The following is a 17643-nucleotide window of genomic DNA, read 5'->3' as shown; positions in this document are numbered from 1 at the left end:
ATTCTTGATCTGCATGTTCTCCCGCAGTGAGGACATCGGTTTCCAGGCGGAAGGCGGTCCCGGTCAGGGTTGGCTAGACGCTCCTTCCTCTTGGCACGTTTCTCCCTTAAACCCTCCATTCGTGCCTCTTCAAACTCCGCAGCACTGCTGGTCACAGATTAGAGTGCTCAAGGGCCAGGGCTTCCCAGTTCTCAGTGTCTATGCCATGGTTTTTAAGGTTGGCTTTAAGCCCATCTTTAAATCTTTTTTCCTGCCCACTAACATTACGTTTCCCGTTCTTGAGTTCGGAGTAGAGCAACTGCTTTGGGAGATGGTGATCGGGCATTCGGACAACATGGCCAGTCCAGCGGAGTTGATGGCGTAGGAGCATCGCTTCAATGCTGATGGTCTTTGTTTCTTCCAGTGAAGAGCAGTGAAGATCATGTCCACTGTTCCTCTGGAGGGACGGAAGCCATTCTGGGATTCTGGGAGGGTGTCTTCTGAGAAAGGGAGAAGGCGGTTTGCAAGGATTCTTGCGAGGATTTTCCCAGCGGAGGTTAGAAGGGAGATACCGCGATAGTTCCCACAGTCTGTTCTATCTACTTTCTTGAAAAGGGTGATGATGGTGGCATCCTTGAAGTCTGCTGGGATTTTCTCAGTTACCCAAACCTTTTCAATGAGCTGGTGGAGTTGTTGTATCAGCTCAGGTCCACCCTCTTTGAAGATTTCAGCAGGGATCCCATCAGGTCCACTGGCTTTGTTGTGGTTTTTTTTTTGTTGGCTGATGGCATTGCTAACTTCTTCCAAACTAGGCAGTGCTGCAAGCTTATCCCTGGTTTGTTGTTGCGGGATTTGTGAGAGGTCTCTTTGGCCACACTGGAGCTGTGATTCAGCAGGTTCTGGTAGTGCTCTTTCCAACGTAGTGCAATTGATGTTTTGTCCTTCAGAAGTTTGGTTCCATCTGATGAGCGTAGAGGCTGTATGCCATGGTTTCTTGGTCCGTAAATGATCTTTGTGGCTTTGAAAAATCCCTGAGCATCATGGGTATCTGCAAGGTGTTGGATTTCTTCAGCCTTCTTTGTCCACCAGATGTTCTTGAGTTCTCTGGTCCTTCTTTGGACCTCAGCTTTTGCACTGGCATATATCTTTTTCTTGGCAGCACAGTTGGTGTCTCTCTGCCATGTTTGGAAGGCTTTCCTTTTGTTATCAATTAGCTGTTGGATCTCTTTGTCATTATCGTCAAACCAGTCTTGATATTTCTTAGTTTGGTATCCAATGGTTTCTTCGCAGGCTGTGATGATGGAGGTCTTCAGTTTGTTCCAATGTTCCTCAACATTTTCGGGGTGTTCTGTGGGTAGATGATCTTTGAGTGTTGTTTGGAGGAAGGGCTCGTTTGGCGGGCTCCTGAAGGGCTTGGGTGTCCATTTTAGGCCTTGTTTTTCTTCCTTGGAGTCTGCGTTTGGGGACGATCTTGATAGCCATCGTGGATCGGATTAACCTGTGGTCTGTCCAGCAGTCATCAGCACCTGTCATGACTTGTGAGAAGCACATCGCGGTGGTCTCTGGCATGTGTAATAACATAGTCCAAGAGGTGCCAATACTTTGACCGGGGTGCTTCCATGATGTCTTGATCTTGTTTTTCTGGCGGAAGAGCGTGTTGGTGATGACAAGGTTGTGCTCTCCGCATTTGGTGAGAAGCAAGATGCCATTCCAGTTGCTGTTTCCGACCCCGTCTTTTGCTATGATCCCCGGCCACAGGTCAGAGTCCCGTCTGACTCTGACATTAAAGTCACCCAGGAGGATGATTTTGTCCTCCTTATGTATCTCCTATAGGATGGTGTCCAGCTGATAGTAAAATTTTCCCTTGATGTCTTCATCAGCATCTAGAGTTGGTGCATAAGCACATATGATGATTGCCTGTTGGTTTTTTGGCAAGGTTAATTCAGAGGGTTGAAAGTCGTTCATTGATGCCAGTGGGTGCTTCAGTCAGGTGCTTCACCAGGTCATTTCTAATAGCAAAGCCAACTCCATGTATTCTTCGCTCTTCTTAAGGCAGTCCCTTCCAGAAGAAGGTGTAGCCTCCCTTTTCTTCCTTCAGCTGTCCCTCTCCTGCTCTCCGGGTCTCCTGAAGGGCTGCTATGTCAATCTTAAAGCATCCCAGCTCCCTTGCAATGATAGCAGTCCTGCGTTCGGGGCGTTCGCTGTCAGTGTTATCCAACAGTGTCCGTACGTTCCATGTTCCAAAACTCATTTCTCTTTTTTGGCCACAGAGTGGTGACCCCTCTGCATGCGGCAGTCCAGTCAGGGTAGGAGAGGCAGACAAAACCTCGAGAAAACCAAAGTGCCCTTCTAACAGGCACCAGCTAATCCCTCTGCAAAGCCAGGAATACAGCTTAAAGGTGTAACATTAGAAAATGTTGACCATTTCCGCTACCTTGGCAGCCACCTCTCCACAAAAGTCAACATCGACACTGAAATACAACACCGCCTGAGCTCTGCGAGTGCAGCATTTTTCCGTATGAAGCAGAGAGTGTTTGATGACCGGGACATCCGTAGAGATACCAAGGTGCTTGTTTATAAAGCCATTGCCCTCCCAACCCTGCTCTACGCCTGCGAAACATGGACGGTCTAAAGATGTCACACCAAACTCCTGGTGCGTTTCCATCAGCGTTGCCTCAGAAAAATCCTGCAAATCTCTTGGGAAGACAGGCGGACAAATGTCAGCGTGCTGGAAGAAGCAAAGACCACCAGCATAGAAGTGATGCTCCTACACCATCAACTTCGCTGGACTGGCCATGTTGTCTGAATGCCCAATCACTGTCTCCCAAAGCAGTTACTCTACTCCGAACTCAAGAATGGGAAACGTAATGTTGGTGGGCAGGAAAAGAGATTTAAAGATGGGCTCCTTAAAAACTTAGGCCAACCTTAAAAACTGTGGCATAGACACTGAGAACTGGGAAGCCCTGGCCCTTGAGCGCTCTAATTGGAGGTCAGCTGTGACTAACAGTGCTGTGGAGTTCGAAGAGGCACGAATGGAGGGCTTAAGGGAGAAACGTGCCAAGAGGAAGGAGCGTCAAGCTAACCCCGACCAGGACCACCTTCCACCTGGAAACCAATGTCCTCACTGCGGGAGAATATGCGGGTCAAGAATAGGTCTCTTCAGCCACCTAAGACACCAGAGATGGAAGACAATCATCCTCGAACTACGAGGGATCGCCTAAGTTAAAGGATAAATGACCTTGGAGAGCCACATTGGGGTTGTGGGCTTTAGTTTGGGATCCCCTGACCTAGATGGTTTCTATAGCTGAACCCTGATATCTAGAGTTTTAGTCCAATGTTTAAATCACCGCACCACATTGGCTGTACTGTTAGTTGACTACCCTGATCATATTAACCAATCGGGTTGTAGCGGGCCAGGGGCATGGGAGATACTGGGAGGCAGAAGATGGAGAAAGAGCTGAGATTATTGGGTGGAGGAACACAATGTAATGAGGGGAATTTTCAGAGCATTGATAAAACTAGAACAATCCATTTAGGTGTGGATATCAGCAATCATGATGAGGAGAGAATAGAAGTTGACCAAGGCCCTTGCCTCTTGTCCCCTGAAACAAAAACCGACCATTGGCTGTATCAGACATATTGAAATGTGAGCAGGAGGCTATTCTTCACTGAGGAGGCCATTCTCTTAGATCTTGAATGGAACTAGATTGCCTGACATGTACTTTGGCTAGACAGAAGGATAGCAGTGCCAACTGTGAAAGTGCCCTGGAGTCTCCTGACCTTTTTGACAATGCCAGGATAAGCCTTTTTTAGTATTACCACAGCTTTGTCAGATTTATAAACGTCTGAAATAATTCTCCATGACAGAATAGAAAATGAGACCATTGTGAGAATGTATTCTGAATTGCTTTGTGCTTCCCTAATCACATTTTTATTTCTTTCTCTTTATGTTTCAGTTAAAGCTCAATACAGTCTGACCAGAATACATACACTGGTGTTTTTCAGCTGATACTAAGCAATTTTTTCTTTATTACCACCTCTTACTGTGCAGTCCTGTCTAATAATCAATATACTTCATGGGATGCATTTCACTTGAAGGGTTGCTTACCACGTCCTTTTCGATATTGTATGATAGCATTAATTCTCACACCTCTGAGACCAGAGTGCTTCGCTTATATAGTGCTAAAGGGTTTGCTTTATATCCTTTTCCATTTTCCCCTGGAACCCTGCAAGTACAACCCCCCTTTAAATACTAGTCTTCTGCACCCACTTGTGGGTAACAGCAAGGGTCATATTTCAAGCAAAAAATATGACAGTGTTCACAATGTCACTTTGTTAGTACAGTTCAAAGTTGGGGTCTCATTAACATTTTCTATAATAATTCATATCCCTTTGAGAGCATTTTCTTTTTATCCAAAACTAGTTATAGTTTTTGGGATTTCATTAAAAAGCAGGATGTGTTTTTTGTTATCATTATTTTAGTGTCTATAATTGTATGTGCAAAGATTTTAGGCTTTCTGTTACACACAATTTTGGTTTATTTGCAGAATTCCAGTTACTGTCTTGTATGTTTGCATGTGTATACATTTCCCATTTTTCCCCACTGCTGGAACTATAGATAACCCCTGCCTATCAGCCCCAAGCAAATCTAATCTGTTGTCTCTTGTGTCAGGGAGCCATGGTAGTTGTAAAATCTATCAGATCAGTGGAAGATGAACATATTTAGAGACAGCAGAAGCTTCATCTAGATCAGTAAACAAGATGTGACTAGTTTGAAGGAAGAGGTAAAACCCAGTGTATTCCTTCACATGGAAGCAGAAATACTTCAATGGGAAAGTGAAAGGGGATTCCTTCTTACCCCTGTAGTGCAGGGGTCCCAGGTCCCAGGTTCAAACCCTGGGAGTGGCGGGAGCGGCCGCTGTTAGCTCCAGGTTCTGCCAACCTAGCAGTTCAAAAACATGCAAATGTGAGTAGATCAATAGGTACCGCTTCAGCGGGAAGGTAATGGCGTCCATGCAGTCATGCCGGCCACATGACCTTGGAGGTGTCTACGGACAACACCGGCTCTTCGGCTTAGAAATGGAGATGAGCACCAACCCCCAGAGTCAGACATGACTGGACTTAACGTCAGGGGAAACCTTTACCTTTACCTTAAACTAGGACCATTATTAAAACAATTCAGTTAAAATACAATAAATAAATATAAATAAATAAATAGCTGTTAAAAACAATTAACTAGCACCACACAATACCCTGACTTAGTCTTAAAAGCTTTCTTCTTTAAAAGACTGCCTGAAACTATGCCCTGCCATTAGAAGTACAGCAGAAAGGGAACCATTTTGACTTCCCTGGGTAGGGAGTTCCAGAGTCGGGGGGTAACCACTGAGAAGGCTGCTTCTTCTGTCCTCACCAACCTTATTTGCAATGGTGGTGGGATTGAGAGAACGGCCTTTCCTGAGGATCTCAGAGTCAGGGCAAATTGATAGAGAGATACAATCTGTTTTTATTTATACTTGTTTTGATTGCTGCTTTGAGTTTGCATTTTATTCCAGGTTGAGAAAAATGCAGTGTAGAAATGAATAAAATTAAGCAGTGAAGGAAACAACGATCACGTCAGCTATGTAGTCAACATAAATGTTTTCCCTAAAGACATCCTATGCTAGCAAGAAAGATTGTGATATTCAGAGAAGTGTTTGTAAAGAAGCCTTTCTAGTATGCTCATAGGTTTCCTCCAAAACGGGAAACCACACGCAGGTTCAGTGGCTTCATCTCTTGCCATGGGCCTTGACCTTCTGAGAGCAAAGTAAATGGTAGAAATAGCAATGCCATTCCAATTCATGTTTGCTGAACTGTGGAAGGAAAATAAGTTATGATTCTGGCTACACTTGAGAAATACCTAATGTGCATAAATGCATAATGGTCTTCCTTGCCTTCAAGAAATATTAGGAATCACATGTTAGTGTTCAGAACCATAAACATCATAATCAAGATAAGCTTGCACTAACTTGTTTCTCAGGAATTGCCATCTTTGGTTGCTCCCTTTTTTTAAAAAAAGGAACCATCATCAAATTGACATTGAAACACAGTGTATTTCATTTTTCCCCTCCCACATTTTTCCAGATGTGATTTGTGGTGACATATCAAGTCCGGATAAGCAAAATACTGTTAGGAATTTAAGGGGAAATGTCCATTTAAATTGAAATATTACATTCAGGCCCATTCAGTCTGATCACTGCCTTGCATGGTCAGCAGGGCTGGGGGAGATACACATGAATCCTTTCTTATTTAGTCAGCTTTTGACCCCCTTTCAGTGACTGTGTAGCTGGAAGAATAGTACATTGGGTTTCTTTCTATCCCCCTCTTTTCTTTCCATTATAATGAAACAGTGTTGTTTCATGGATTCCTTTCAAGGTAACTATTCTTCAAAAAGTTGAAATCAATATATGGCAGATGACTGGGTCAAATATTTAGCAAGGGAAGAGGCTTCACAGACACCATTCAAAGGCAGGACTAAATTATAGGAAAGAGGCTATCAAAAGATGCAGCTATGATGATTCTGGGTGAGGACAAAGGTGTTTCAGGTGTGAATTGGAAAGCAGGTAGCTTGATGTAATGTGGAAACTTTTTCAGGTGAACATGGTAAGAGAGAGGAAGAAAGGGAAAAAATAAGGTACTTATATACTCAAGTATAAGCCTAGTTTTTCAGCCCTTTTTTTAAGACTGAAAAAGCCCCCCTTGGCTTATACTCGGGTGAGGGTCCTGGTTGGTTTATATTTGGGTCAGCTTATACTCAAGAATATATGGTACATTTATTATTTTTCTCCATTATTATTGGTATTATTATATTTATTATCTTTATCTATTATTGTTGCTACTATTACATTTATTTTACTCTATTTTTATTATTATTATTAATACATTTATTATTTCACTCTGATATTATTATTATTTTTGCATTTATTATTTTACTCTTTTTATTATTACATGTATTATTTTACTCTATTATTATTAAAAGGATACATAAGCACATTTACATTGAAGAAGATGAGAATAATGATTTGATCAGAGTTGGACAGTCTTATCTTAAATTTGAGCTTTATGTAAATATTCAAAAACATTTAACCTACTGATAAGGAGCCTTCGGTGGCCTAGGGGATAAAAGCCTTGTGACTTGAAGGTTGGGTTGCTGACCTGAAGGCTGCCAGGTTCGAATCCCACCCGGGGAGAGCGCGGATGAGCTCCCTCTATCAGCTCCAGCTCCATGCGGGGACATGAGAGAAGCCTCCCACAAGGATGGTAAAACATCAAAACATCTGGGCGTCCCCTGGGCAACGTCCTTGCAGATGGCCAATTCTCTCACTCCAGAAGCAACTCCGACACGAAAAAAAACCTACTGATGCCTCAATTAATGTAATTTTGTTGGTATCTATTTTTATTTCTGCATATTACCTAACTGTATAAAGATCCCACTAGGCCACCTCACTCACCAAGAGATGCAACAAAAGCAAAACTTTCCCATCACATGCACCTGCTGTGGCATGTTCCACTTTTTCACGCAAAAACTAGTCAACTACATCTGCTCCAAATGCAAACAGATGACTCTGATGGCGCAGAGGATCCAACAACTCGAGGACCATATTAAGACCCTTAAGGACATTCAAGAACTTGAGCTCTTCTTGGACACTGCACAACACACTGTTCTAGATACACAACCCACATCACACCAATAGCATGATGAGGAACTTTATGGGGAGATCTATTCGAATGTCCACAACCCTCAGGCTTGGAAAGAGGTCACCCGTAGAAAGAGACACAGGACCAGGCAGCCTCCACAGAATACTTCTGCTCAGCTAGACTTACACAACAGATTCCAAATTCTTACACCACTAACATCTGATCAGGAAACACATCTTGTGGAGGACCACAGTTACTTAGATACCACTCAGTGGGCCATGCTTGATCATTGCATGGCGGATAGCCCTGACAGGGGTGATGCATCACCACATTCACACTTACACAATCATGCAGATGCTCCATCTCCAATTGTAGGCCAGGCGCAACAGAAACATCCTTGGGAGTGATGGGCTCTTGGACGCATCTCAATGGATTGTCATTGATGAATGCACTGGGGATGTCGAGGAGGAGGACAACACTTTACACCTACACAATTCACTTCAACTAGAACACTCTTCAGGGGACTTACACACTGTCATGCACAAAAGGAACCCTGTCAATCCTCAAAGGAAACAGGTCTTGGTAGTAGGTGACTCCCTCCTTAGAGGAACGGAAGCCATCATTTCCAGACCAGATGGCATGGCTCGAGAAATATGCTGCCTCCCGGGGGCAAAAATAAACCATATCACTCAGAGGCTCAACAGGCTCTTAAAACCCCATCACCCTCCCCCACTTATGTTGATTTATGTAGGAACCAATGACACCGCTAGGCATACTTTTCAAAAGATCACAAATAATTTTCAAGCTCTTGGAACAAAGCTAAAACTGTGTAATGTACATGTGATCTTTTCATCCCTCCTCCCCGTTGTGGGACATGACTCTACAAGGGCCAGAAAAATAGTACAGGTCAATAACTGGCTCAGAAAATGGTGTCAGGAGGAGCGTTTTGGCTTCCTCGACCATGGCCTACTCTTCCAGGAGGATGGCCTACTGGCAAGTGATGGGGTGCATCACACACAAGTAGGTAAACATCTTTTTGCGCACAGACTCACAAACCTCATCAGGCACACTTTAAACTAGATCCACTGGGGGAGGGGAACAACAGCCCGGCGAACACTATTTTACCCACAACCATGGGGAACCGCCAAAAGGCTAAACGGAGGGCTGCACAAACACAGCAAGGATCAAGTACCGAGAGCACAATAATCCCAAATAAATAGCTTGGGGGAAGGTCTTTACACTAATGCACAGAGCATGGGAAATAAGCAAGACGAACTCCAACTTTTAGCACAGCACCACACGTACGATGTCATAGGTATCAGTGAAACCTCATGGGATGTCTCCCATCACTGGAATGTAGCCATTGAGGGCTATAACCTCTTTCACAGAAATAGAACAAAGGGGAGAGGAGGGGGAGTAGCTTTATATGTCAAAACAGTTATGTTGCAGAAGAAATGCAAGACTGTAATCCGGGAAACCAGCCTGAAAGCATCTGGATAAGAATCAAGGGAACCAGGACTCAAAAAGATCTCGTTGTGGGTGTCTACTACAAACCTCCAAATAAAGATGAAGGACCTGATGAAGTCTTCTGTCAACAGCTGACCAAACAGGCACAAAGAAGAGATATAGTAGTCATGGGCAATTTCAACTATCCTGATATCTGCTGGAAAACAAACTCGGCCAAGAGTACAAAGTCCAACACATTTCTCACTTGCCTTGCAGACAATTTTATGGTCGAGAAGGTAGAAGAGGCAACAAGGGGATTGGCTACTCTTGATCTCATCTTAACAAATGTGGAAGACCTGATCAATAAAGTCAAAGTGGCCGGATCCTTAGGGGCAAGTGACCATGTGCTCCTGCAATTTGCCATACAAAGAAAGGCTGAAACTAAGACAAGTCAAACACGCATTCTGCACTTTAAGAGAGCTGAATTCCAAAAAAAAAAATGAAGGAAATACTGAGCAGCATTCCATGGATGCCAATACTGAAAGACAAGGGAGTTAAGGATGGATGGGAGTTTTTAAAAAGTGAAATACTCAAGATGCAAATGCAAACAGTGCCAACAAAGAAAAAAAATAAGACAAGCGCGAAGAAGCCAGAATGGATGTCCAAAGAACTTCTAACCGGGCTAAGATTCAAAAGAGACATGCACAAGAAGTGGAAAAAGGGAGAAATCACCAAAGAAGAATTCAAATGTATAGCCAACTCCTGTAGGGAAAAGGTTTGCAAGGCTAAAGCTCAAAATGAGCTCAGGCTTGCCAGGGACATTAAAAACAACAAAAAGGCTTTTGTGCTTACGTTGGTAGAAAAAGGAAGAACAAGGAGGCAATAGGGCCTCTGCAAGTAGAAGATGGAGTGATGGTGACAAGGGACAGGGATAAGGCAGAACTATTGAATGCCTTCTTTGCCTCAGTCTTCTCACAAAAAGAGAGCCATCTTCAACCACAGCAACATGGAATAGACGAAGGATTAGGGAAAATCCAACCCCAAATAGGGAAACAAGTTGTCCAGGAACACCTGACCTCTCTAAACGAATTCAAGTCCCCAGGGCCAGATCAGCTACATCCAAGAGTATTGAAGGAACTAGCTGAGGTTATTTCAGAACCACTGCATATTATCTTTGAGAGTTCTTAAAGAACAGGAGAAATCCCAGCAGATTGGAGGAGGGCAAATGTGGTCTCTATCTTCAAGAAGGGGGAAAAAAAACGACCCAAACAATTACTGTCTGGTCAGCCTCACGTCGATACCAGCCAAGATTCCAGAAAAGATCATTAAGGAAGTGGTCTGTGAACATTTAGAAACAAATGCGGTGATTGCTAATAGCCAACACGGATTTACCAAAAACAAGTCATGCCAGACTAATCTGATCTCTTTTTTCGATACAGTTACGAGTTGGGTCGATACAGGAAACGCTGTGGATGTAGCGTACCTGGATTTCAGTAAGGCTTTCGACAAAGTCCCCCATGACCTTCTGGGGCTAGATAAAACTACAGTAAGGTGGATCTGTAATTGGCTAAGCAAACAAACCCAAAAGGTGCTCACCAATGCGTCTTCTTCATCTTGGAAAGAAATAACAAGTGGAGTGCTGCAGGGTTCCGTCCTGGGCCCGGTTCTATTCAACATCTTTATTAATGACTTAGATGAAGGGTTAGAAGGCACGATCATCAAGTTTGCAGATTACACCAAACTGGGAGGGATAGCTAACACTCCAGAAGACAGGAGCAGAATTCAAAACGATCTTAACAGACTAGAGAGATGGGCCGAAACTAACAAAATGAAGTTCAACAGGGACAAATGCAAGATACTCCACTTCGGCAGAAAAAATGGAATGCAAAGATACAAAATGGGGGACACCTGGCTCGACAGCAGTACGTGTGAAAAAGATCTTGGAGTCCTTGTGGACAACAAGTTAAACATGAGCCAACAATAGGGGTATAGCATCTAGATCCAGGGGAGTCATGCTCCCCCTCTATTTTGCCTTGGTCAGACCACACCTGGAATACTGTGTCCAATTCTGGGCACCACAATTGAAGGGAGATGTTGACAAGCTGCAAACCGTCCAGAGGAGGGCAACTAAAATGATCAAAGGTCTGGAGAACAAGCCCTATGAGGAGCGGCTTAAAGTACTGGGCATGTTTAGCCTGCAGAAGAGAAGGCTGAGTGGAGACATGATAGCCATGTACAAATATGTGAGGGGAAGTCATAGGGAGGAGGGAGCAAGATTGTTTTCTATTGCCCTGCAGACTAGCATGTGGAACAATGGCTTCAAACTACAGGAAAGGAGATTTCACCTGAACATCAGGTAGAACTCCTTCACTGTGAGAGCTGTTCAGCAGTGGAACTCTCTCCTCTGGACTGTGGTAGAGGCTCCTTCTTTCAAGGCTTTTAAGCAGAGGCTTGATGGCCATCTGTCGGGGGTGCTTTGAATGCGATTTCCTGCTTCTTGGCAGGGGGTTGGACTGGATGGCCCATGAGGTCTCTCTATTATTCTCTACTATTCTATAATTCTATACTCTATTATTCTATTATTCTCTACTATTCTATACCTCTACTATTTTATAATTCTATGATTCTATGAAATTTACCATCCCGGCTTATACTGGAGTCAATGTTTTTCCAGTTTTTTTGTGGTAAAATTAGGTGCTCGGCTTATATTAGGGTCAGCTTATACTCAAGTATATACGGTACATAGTTACTAAAGTATAAAATGCTGATTTGAAAAAGTAAGGTTTTTTTCTCATTAAAGGAACAGACAATCAGTGTATTATCATTACAGGGTTCTTTTGAGTAACAGTCTCTTCTATTGCACATTTCTTTGTTTCTTATATTGTTGCAAATTGATTGTTGCTGTTTATCTTATTTGATGAATTATGAGTTTGATGCTCTACTTTTTATTTAGAACAAATGGGCTACATCCCTTACACAAACAATGGCCATGGTTCCCGATGAGGTCTATTTCAAAGAAGTTTCTTTACCACTACCTTTCCTTCTCAGGATCACAGCAGAATGGGCAGCATGAAGTGTCCCTCCACAGAAAATGTGATTATTGCTATTGTGTGCTTTCTGTGGATCTCTGTTTTCCAAACTTTGGTCTTCTAAATTTTTTGACTGTTTTCTTGACTGTTGGTCAAGCTGTCTGGAATTTCTGGGAGTTGAAGTCCAAATGTGATGTAGGACCAAAGTTTTGGAATCACTGGTGTGGACCAATACTTCATATTGCTCTCTAGTACCATGCCAAGAAGCAGGGACATGGTAAGAAACATTAAAATGTTTCTTAGTTATATTCATGTCTTGTTTTTCATTCAGTAAATAATATTCTATATACATGTCACTCCTCTTTTCTGCCTTATCTGCATAACAACCTGTGTTGTACATGTGGCTGAGACATAACGGCCCAAAGTGACTTTCATGCTTTAACTTCTGATTCCCAAGCCTCAGTGTAGCCTTACCACTAGCCTACACTCTTTCACCTCTTAAAATACATTTTGCTGCACACACACAGACAAGGTTATTATTGAGAAAATCAAAGAACCGCACAATGCCAAGTACATTTCTAACATGCAGAACAATCAGGATGCAGAATGTAAAGAAAAAAATTGAGTTAACAACATTACAAAAACTTCAATAATGCATTTTCAAAGACTTGTTAAAACAGCTAGTGCTCACCATCTTTCGGCACTCTTATTAGAAGCAGATAACATAGAGGGCCTTAATGCAAAGCCGGCCCTAGATAATTTTCAAGTGTAGGCGGACAGAATTTTGGCGCCCCCCCCCCTAAATTTTGCCATCCCCCCCAAATTTTGCCATCCCCCCCCCAAAACCAATAGCTCAAAAATAAAAGTACAGTAGAGTCTCACTTATCCAACATTCGCTTATCCAAGGTTCTGGATTATCCAAGGCATTTTTGTAGTCAATGTTTTCAATATATCGTGATATTTTGGTGCTAAATTCGTAAATACAGTAATTACTACATAGCATTACTGCATATTGAACTACTTTTTTCTGTCAAATTTGTTGTATAACATGATGTTTTGGTGCTTAATTTGTAAAATAATAACCTAATTTGATGTTTAATAGGCTTTTCCTTAATCCCTCCTTATTATCCAACATATTTGCTTATCCAACGTTCTGCCATCCCGTTTATGTTGGATAAGTGAGACTCTACTGTATTGCAACATTCACACTTGCCTCAAACAGACAAGAGCTCTTTCTCCCACCCTGGACATTATTCCACAGATAAATAAACCCCACTTGCCTTGCTTCCTGAATCCTACAAACCAGAAGCAGGGAACTTTATTTTTTGATTTTATTTTATTTTTACATTTTCCCCCTTTTTATTTTTTCTCTTTTTCTTTTGTCTTTTGCCATTGCCATGTTTCTTTTATCATATATATGTAAAACCTGAATAAATATTAAAAAAAAAAAAAAGAAAGAAGAAGAACATTTGATAAAACTATATGAAGTTATCTGGACCAGCTCTGTACCCACATATTCAACCATCAATAGCTTGAAAATATTTTTTTTTCAATCCAAAAGGACACCATTTCACTAATCCACTGGAGACATGATACAGTAGAGTCTCACTTATCCAACACTCGCTTATCCAACATTCTGGATTATCCAACACATTTTTGTAGTCAATGTTTTCAATACATTGTGATATTTTGGTGCTAAATTCGTAAATACAGTAATTATTACATAGCATTACTGTGTATTGAACTCCTTTTTCTGTCAAATTTGTTGTATAACATAATGTTTTGGTGCTTAATTTGTAAAATCATAACCAAATTTGATGTTTAATAGGCTTTTCCTTAATGCCTCCTTATTATCCAACATATTCACTTATCCAACATTCTGCTGGCCCGTTTATGTTGGATAAGCGAGACTCTACTGTAGTTACCTTTATGCCAGATGACTTGAGAGAAAAAAAGGGGGGAGACTTGAGAGAGAGAAAAGGACCTGTCCTGACAGATTACCATCCAGCCTCTGCTTTAAAAATACACCGGAGAAGGAAACTTTCACAGACTCCCAGGCAATGAGATACAATTAAAACCCTCTCGACAGATGGCCATCCAGCCTCTGCTTTAAAAAATCACCAGATGAGCAAACTTCCCCAGATTCCCAAGCAAGGAGATACAATTAGAACTTTCCCAATAGATGGCCATCCAGCCTCTGCTTTAAAAAAACACCAAATAAGCAAACTTCCCCAGATTCCCAAGCAAGGAGATACAATTAGAACCCTCCCAATAGATGGCCATCCAGCCTCTGCTTTAAAAAAGTACCAGATAAGCAAACATCCCCAGACTCCCAGGCAAGGAGATGCAATTAGAACCCTCCCTATAGATGGCCACCCAGCCTCTGCTTTAAAAAAGCACCAGGAAAGGAAATTTCCCCAGACTCCCAGGCAAGGAGATACAATTAGAACCCTCCCTATAGATGGCCATCCAACCTCTTTCTCCCACCCTGGACCTTCTACAGATATATAAACCCCACTTACCTAGCTTCCAACAGACCTCACAACCTCTGAGGATGCCTGCCACAGGCTCCTGAGGGTGAGCAAAGGGCCTGGAGGCCGGGAGAAGGTCCCGGAGTGTGAATCCAGGCCTCTGATGCCAGGAGAAGGCCCCGGAGTGTGGATCCAGGCCTCGGAGGCCAGGAGAAGGCCCCGGAGGGCAGATCCAGGCCTCAGAGGTCGGGGAGAGAGAGAGAGAGAGAGAGAGAGAGAGAGAGAGAGAGAGAGAGCAGGGAGAGGAGAGAGAAGGGAAGAAAGAGCCATGCCTGCCTCCGCCGAACGCGGAAGGCTTCAACTGAGGCCTATTGCATTCACCGGCGAGGGAGCCGGTGGTCCCCGCGGGGGGGGGGGGGGGGGGCTCGATGGTGCCCCAGGGGAACGTGCGCTCCAAGCGGGGGCTTCATTGGCCTCCATATTGGACCGGCTCTGCCTTAAGGTGATGAACTTTGAGTATTTGCTGGTTGAACAGGTCTTTGAAAGTACATTACTGAAATTGCTGCCATGTTGTTAGCTCTATTTTTCTTTATTTTCTGAATCCTAATTATTTGGCATGTTAGAAATGTCACTTGGCATGGTGCAGTTATTTGATTTCTTCAATAATAACTTGGCCTTTTCATCTGTACTGCCCACATGCATACATATTTATGCTAATTGTATCTTTGACTAGGCCAGAATGCCTAGTTTAACAGGCAGTCATGATTTTCAAAGGTTAAATGTGTAATGTGGGTACGTTTTGCCTGCCTATATAGATTTACATTATTGAAAATAAATTATGGGATGGACAGAAAATATTAATTCAGATTCTAATAAACTGTTGTTTAGCATCTGAACAAGATCCTTCTCTCTTTCTTCTTCACTATAGAGTTCTAGAGTCTCTAGGTAAACAAACAGGATTTCTGAAGAATTGTCTGTGTTTGATAACTTGGAATTGTTACTATTTAAAATAAAACACTGGATTACTTGTGCATTGAAAGAGGGAGAGGGAGAAAAAGACAGATAGAAGATATTCAGATTGCAGGGTGTGAAGTCTTTATAGGTAAACATAAGTGTATGCTGCCTATTTGAAAGAAATTATTGTGAAGCAGATTCACCTATTGTGTTCTGACTTAAAACCTGCTATCAATGAAGGGGCGGCATCAATACAAATGTTGAAATGTTGAAAGATCACCTGAAACATATTTTCCCTAAAATACTACACCAAAATGGTTTTTACATTGTATTCTGCCTCCCAACATTTTACGAGGTGTTCTTTTTCAAGAAGTACATTTTGGCCGTCTGGTGTTTATGAAATCATACTTAATGTGGGAACTGTTTCTGTATTTCAGGATGGAATGGGGAATTTAAGAATCACAGAAAAAGGTTTAAAGCTAGAAGGAGATTCAGAATTCTTGAAACCTCTCTACGCCAAAGAAATCCGGTCCAAGACAGTAAGTTTCCCAGAATGCCATTTGTTTTTTTTAAAACCCGATTTCTGTCTTTTTGTTACTGAAAATATGTCACTACTATTGTAGTCAGTTTCTTCTGTAATTAAATATTAGGTAAACTGCTCTACAGGAGTATAATTACTGGATCTGGATGTGTTTCTATGGGTAGCAAAGAGAAATTAGCCATTCTGTAGGTGAAACAGATATGAAACTTCCAGAGCCTTTGTGGATTTTTTATTCATTTTTTTTAAAAAAAATGCCTTCCTTGATCATAAAAAGTTAGTCCAGTAGCACCCTGATTTCAGCCATGACAGTTATAAGATGTACAAAACTCCAAGTCATTACATTTTTATAGCATTTGGTTACCAATCAGCTTCTCATCAATATCTTTGCCCTTTACAGTATACCATTGCAACCTGGGACTATGAATATGTGAAAAGTAATATGGTTTATTCCTTTGATATGGGTAAAATTGTGGCTTTTAAATGTGACAATTGCCTCTTACTCCATTGTTTAACTTTATTTGACAGACTGGAATGGTAGTTTTAACCTGCTGGATTACTGACGAAGCTCAATTCACAGTTTCAGTGGATTTGGAATTTTCCTACACTGGGAGGCTCACCTTTATCTGATCACAAAATATATTGAGTTGCTCATTGTTTATCAATTGTCAAGTTCAAGGAGTATCCACTGATGGTTTCCATGTTAGTGATATGGAATATCCCTCTATGTCAGGTATAGGCAAACATCGGCCCTCCAGGTGTTTTGGACTTCAACTCACAGAAATCCTAGCCAGCTTACCAGCTGTTAGGAATTGTGGAAGTTGAAGTTCAAAACACCTGGAAGGCCAAGGTTTGCTCAAGCCTGCTCTATGTTTTGCTGCTGCTGATCAATTACATAGTCGTTTCCGACTTCGTGACCTCATGGACCAGTCCACACCAGGGCTCCCTGTCGGCCGTCGCTGCCCCCAGTTCCTTCAAGGTCAAGCCAGTCACTTCAAGGATACCACCCATCCATCCATCTTGCCCTTGGTTGGCCTCTTTTCCTTCCATTTTCCCCAGCATCGTGATCTTTTCCAAGCTTTCCTGTCTTCTCATGATGTGGCCAAAATATTTCAACTTTGCCTCTAGCTCTATGTTTTAGTTTGAGCTTTAAGGGAGTACTGAACACCAGCCCCAATGGGTTCAGCACCTTGGAGAGCCCCTTTAAAGTTTAAACTACACCTCAAATTAGACCACGTTACTGCCTAATAATGTGAAAGCTGTGAGCCACCATTGCAACATCCAAATGAACCCTAACCAACTCAAAGAGAGATCTATCTTGGGTGGATTTGGCTGGAGGAACCAATAGGAATTTTACCCACAGTATGGAAGCTGGCACATTCTCACTTCAATTCCTGCAATAAGGTTAGCAGAAGCCTTCTTGGCATGAGACAGAAAGGCAGATCTGGGCCATCAAAATTTTTGGCTAATCCTTTTTGATTTCTTAGGGTTTTGAGTGATTTTGTGGGGTTTTGTGGAATTCAAGGCAGCAATATAACACAGCCCATTTTGA

At 42.3% G+C, this 17643-nt stretch overlaps 1 protein-coding gene across 5 annotated transcripts in view; it reads left to right on the top strand.

The window, feature by feature from the left end:
• Positions 1-17643, top strand: part of sgcd (sarcoglycan delta) — a 906913-nt gene that overhangs the window by 681703 nt on the left and 207567 nt on the right. For all 5 annotated transcript variants that reach the window (XM_062973866.1, XM_062973867.1, XM_062973869.1 and 2 more), the window contains one exon: positions 15991-16092. In XM_062973866.1, coding sequence (XP_062829936.1) covers positions 15991-16092 — 102 coding nt within the window. The remainder of the gene's footprint in view (positions 1-15990; positions 16093-17643) is intronic.

The sequence above is a fragment of the Anolis carolinensis genome, chromosome 2, assembly GCF_035594765.1.
Source record: "Anolis carolinensis isolate JA03-04 chromosome 2, rAnoCar3.1.pri, whole genome shotgun sequence".
Classification (NCBI taxonomy): Eukaryota; Metazoa; Chordata; class Lepidosauria; order Squamata; family Dactyloidae; genus Anolis; species Anolis carolinensis.
Note: the sequence above shows the minus strand (reverse complement) of the source record. Positions and strands in the feature narration are given on the sequence as shown.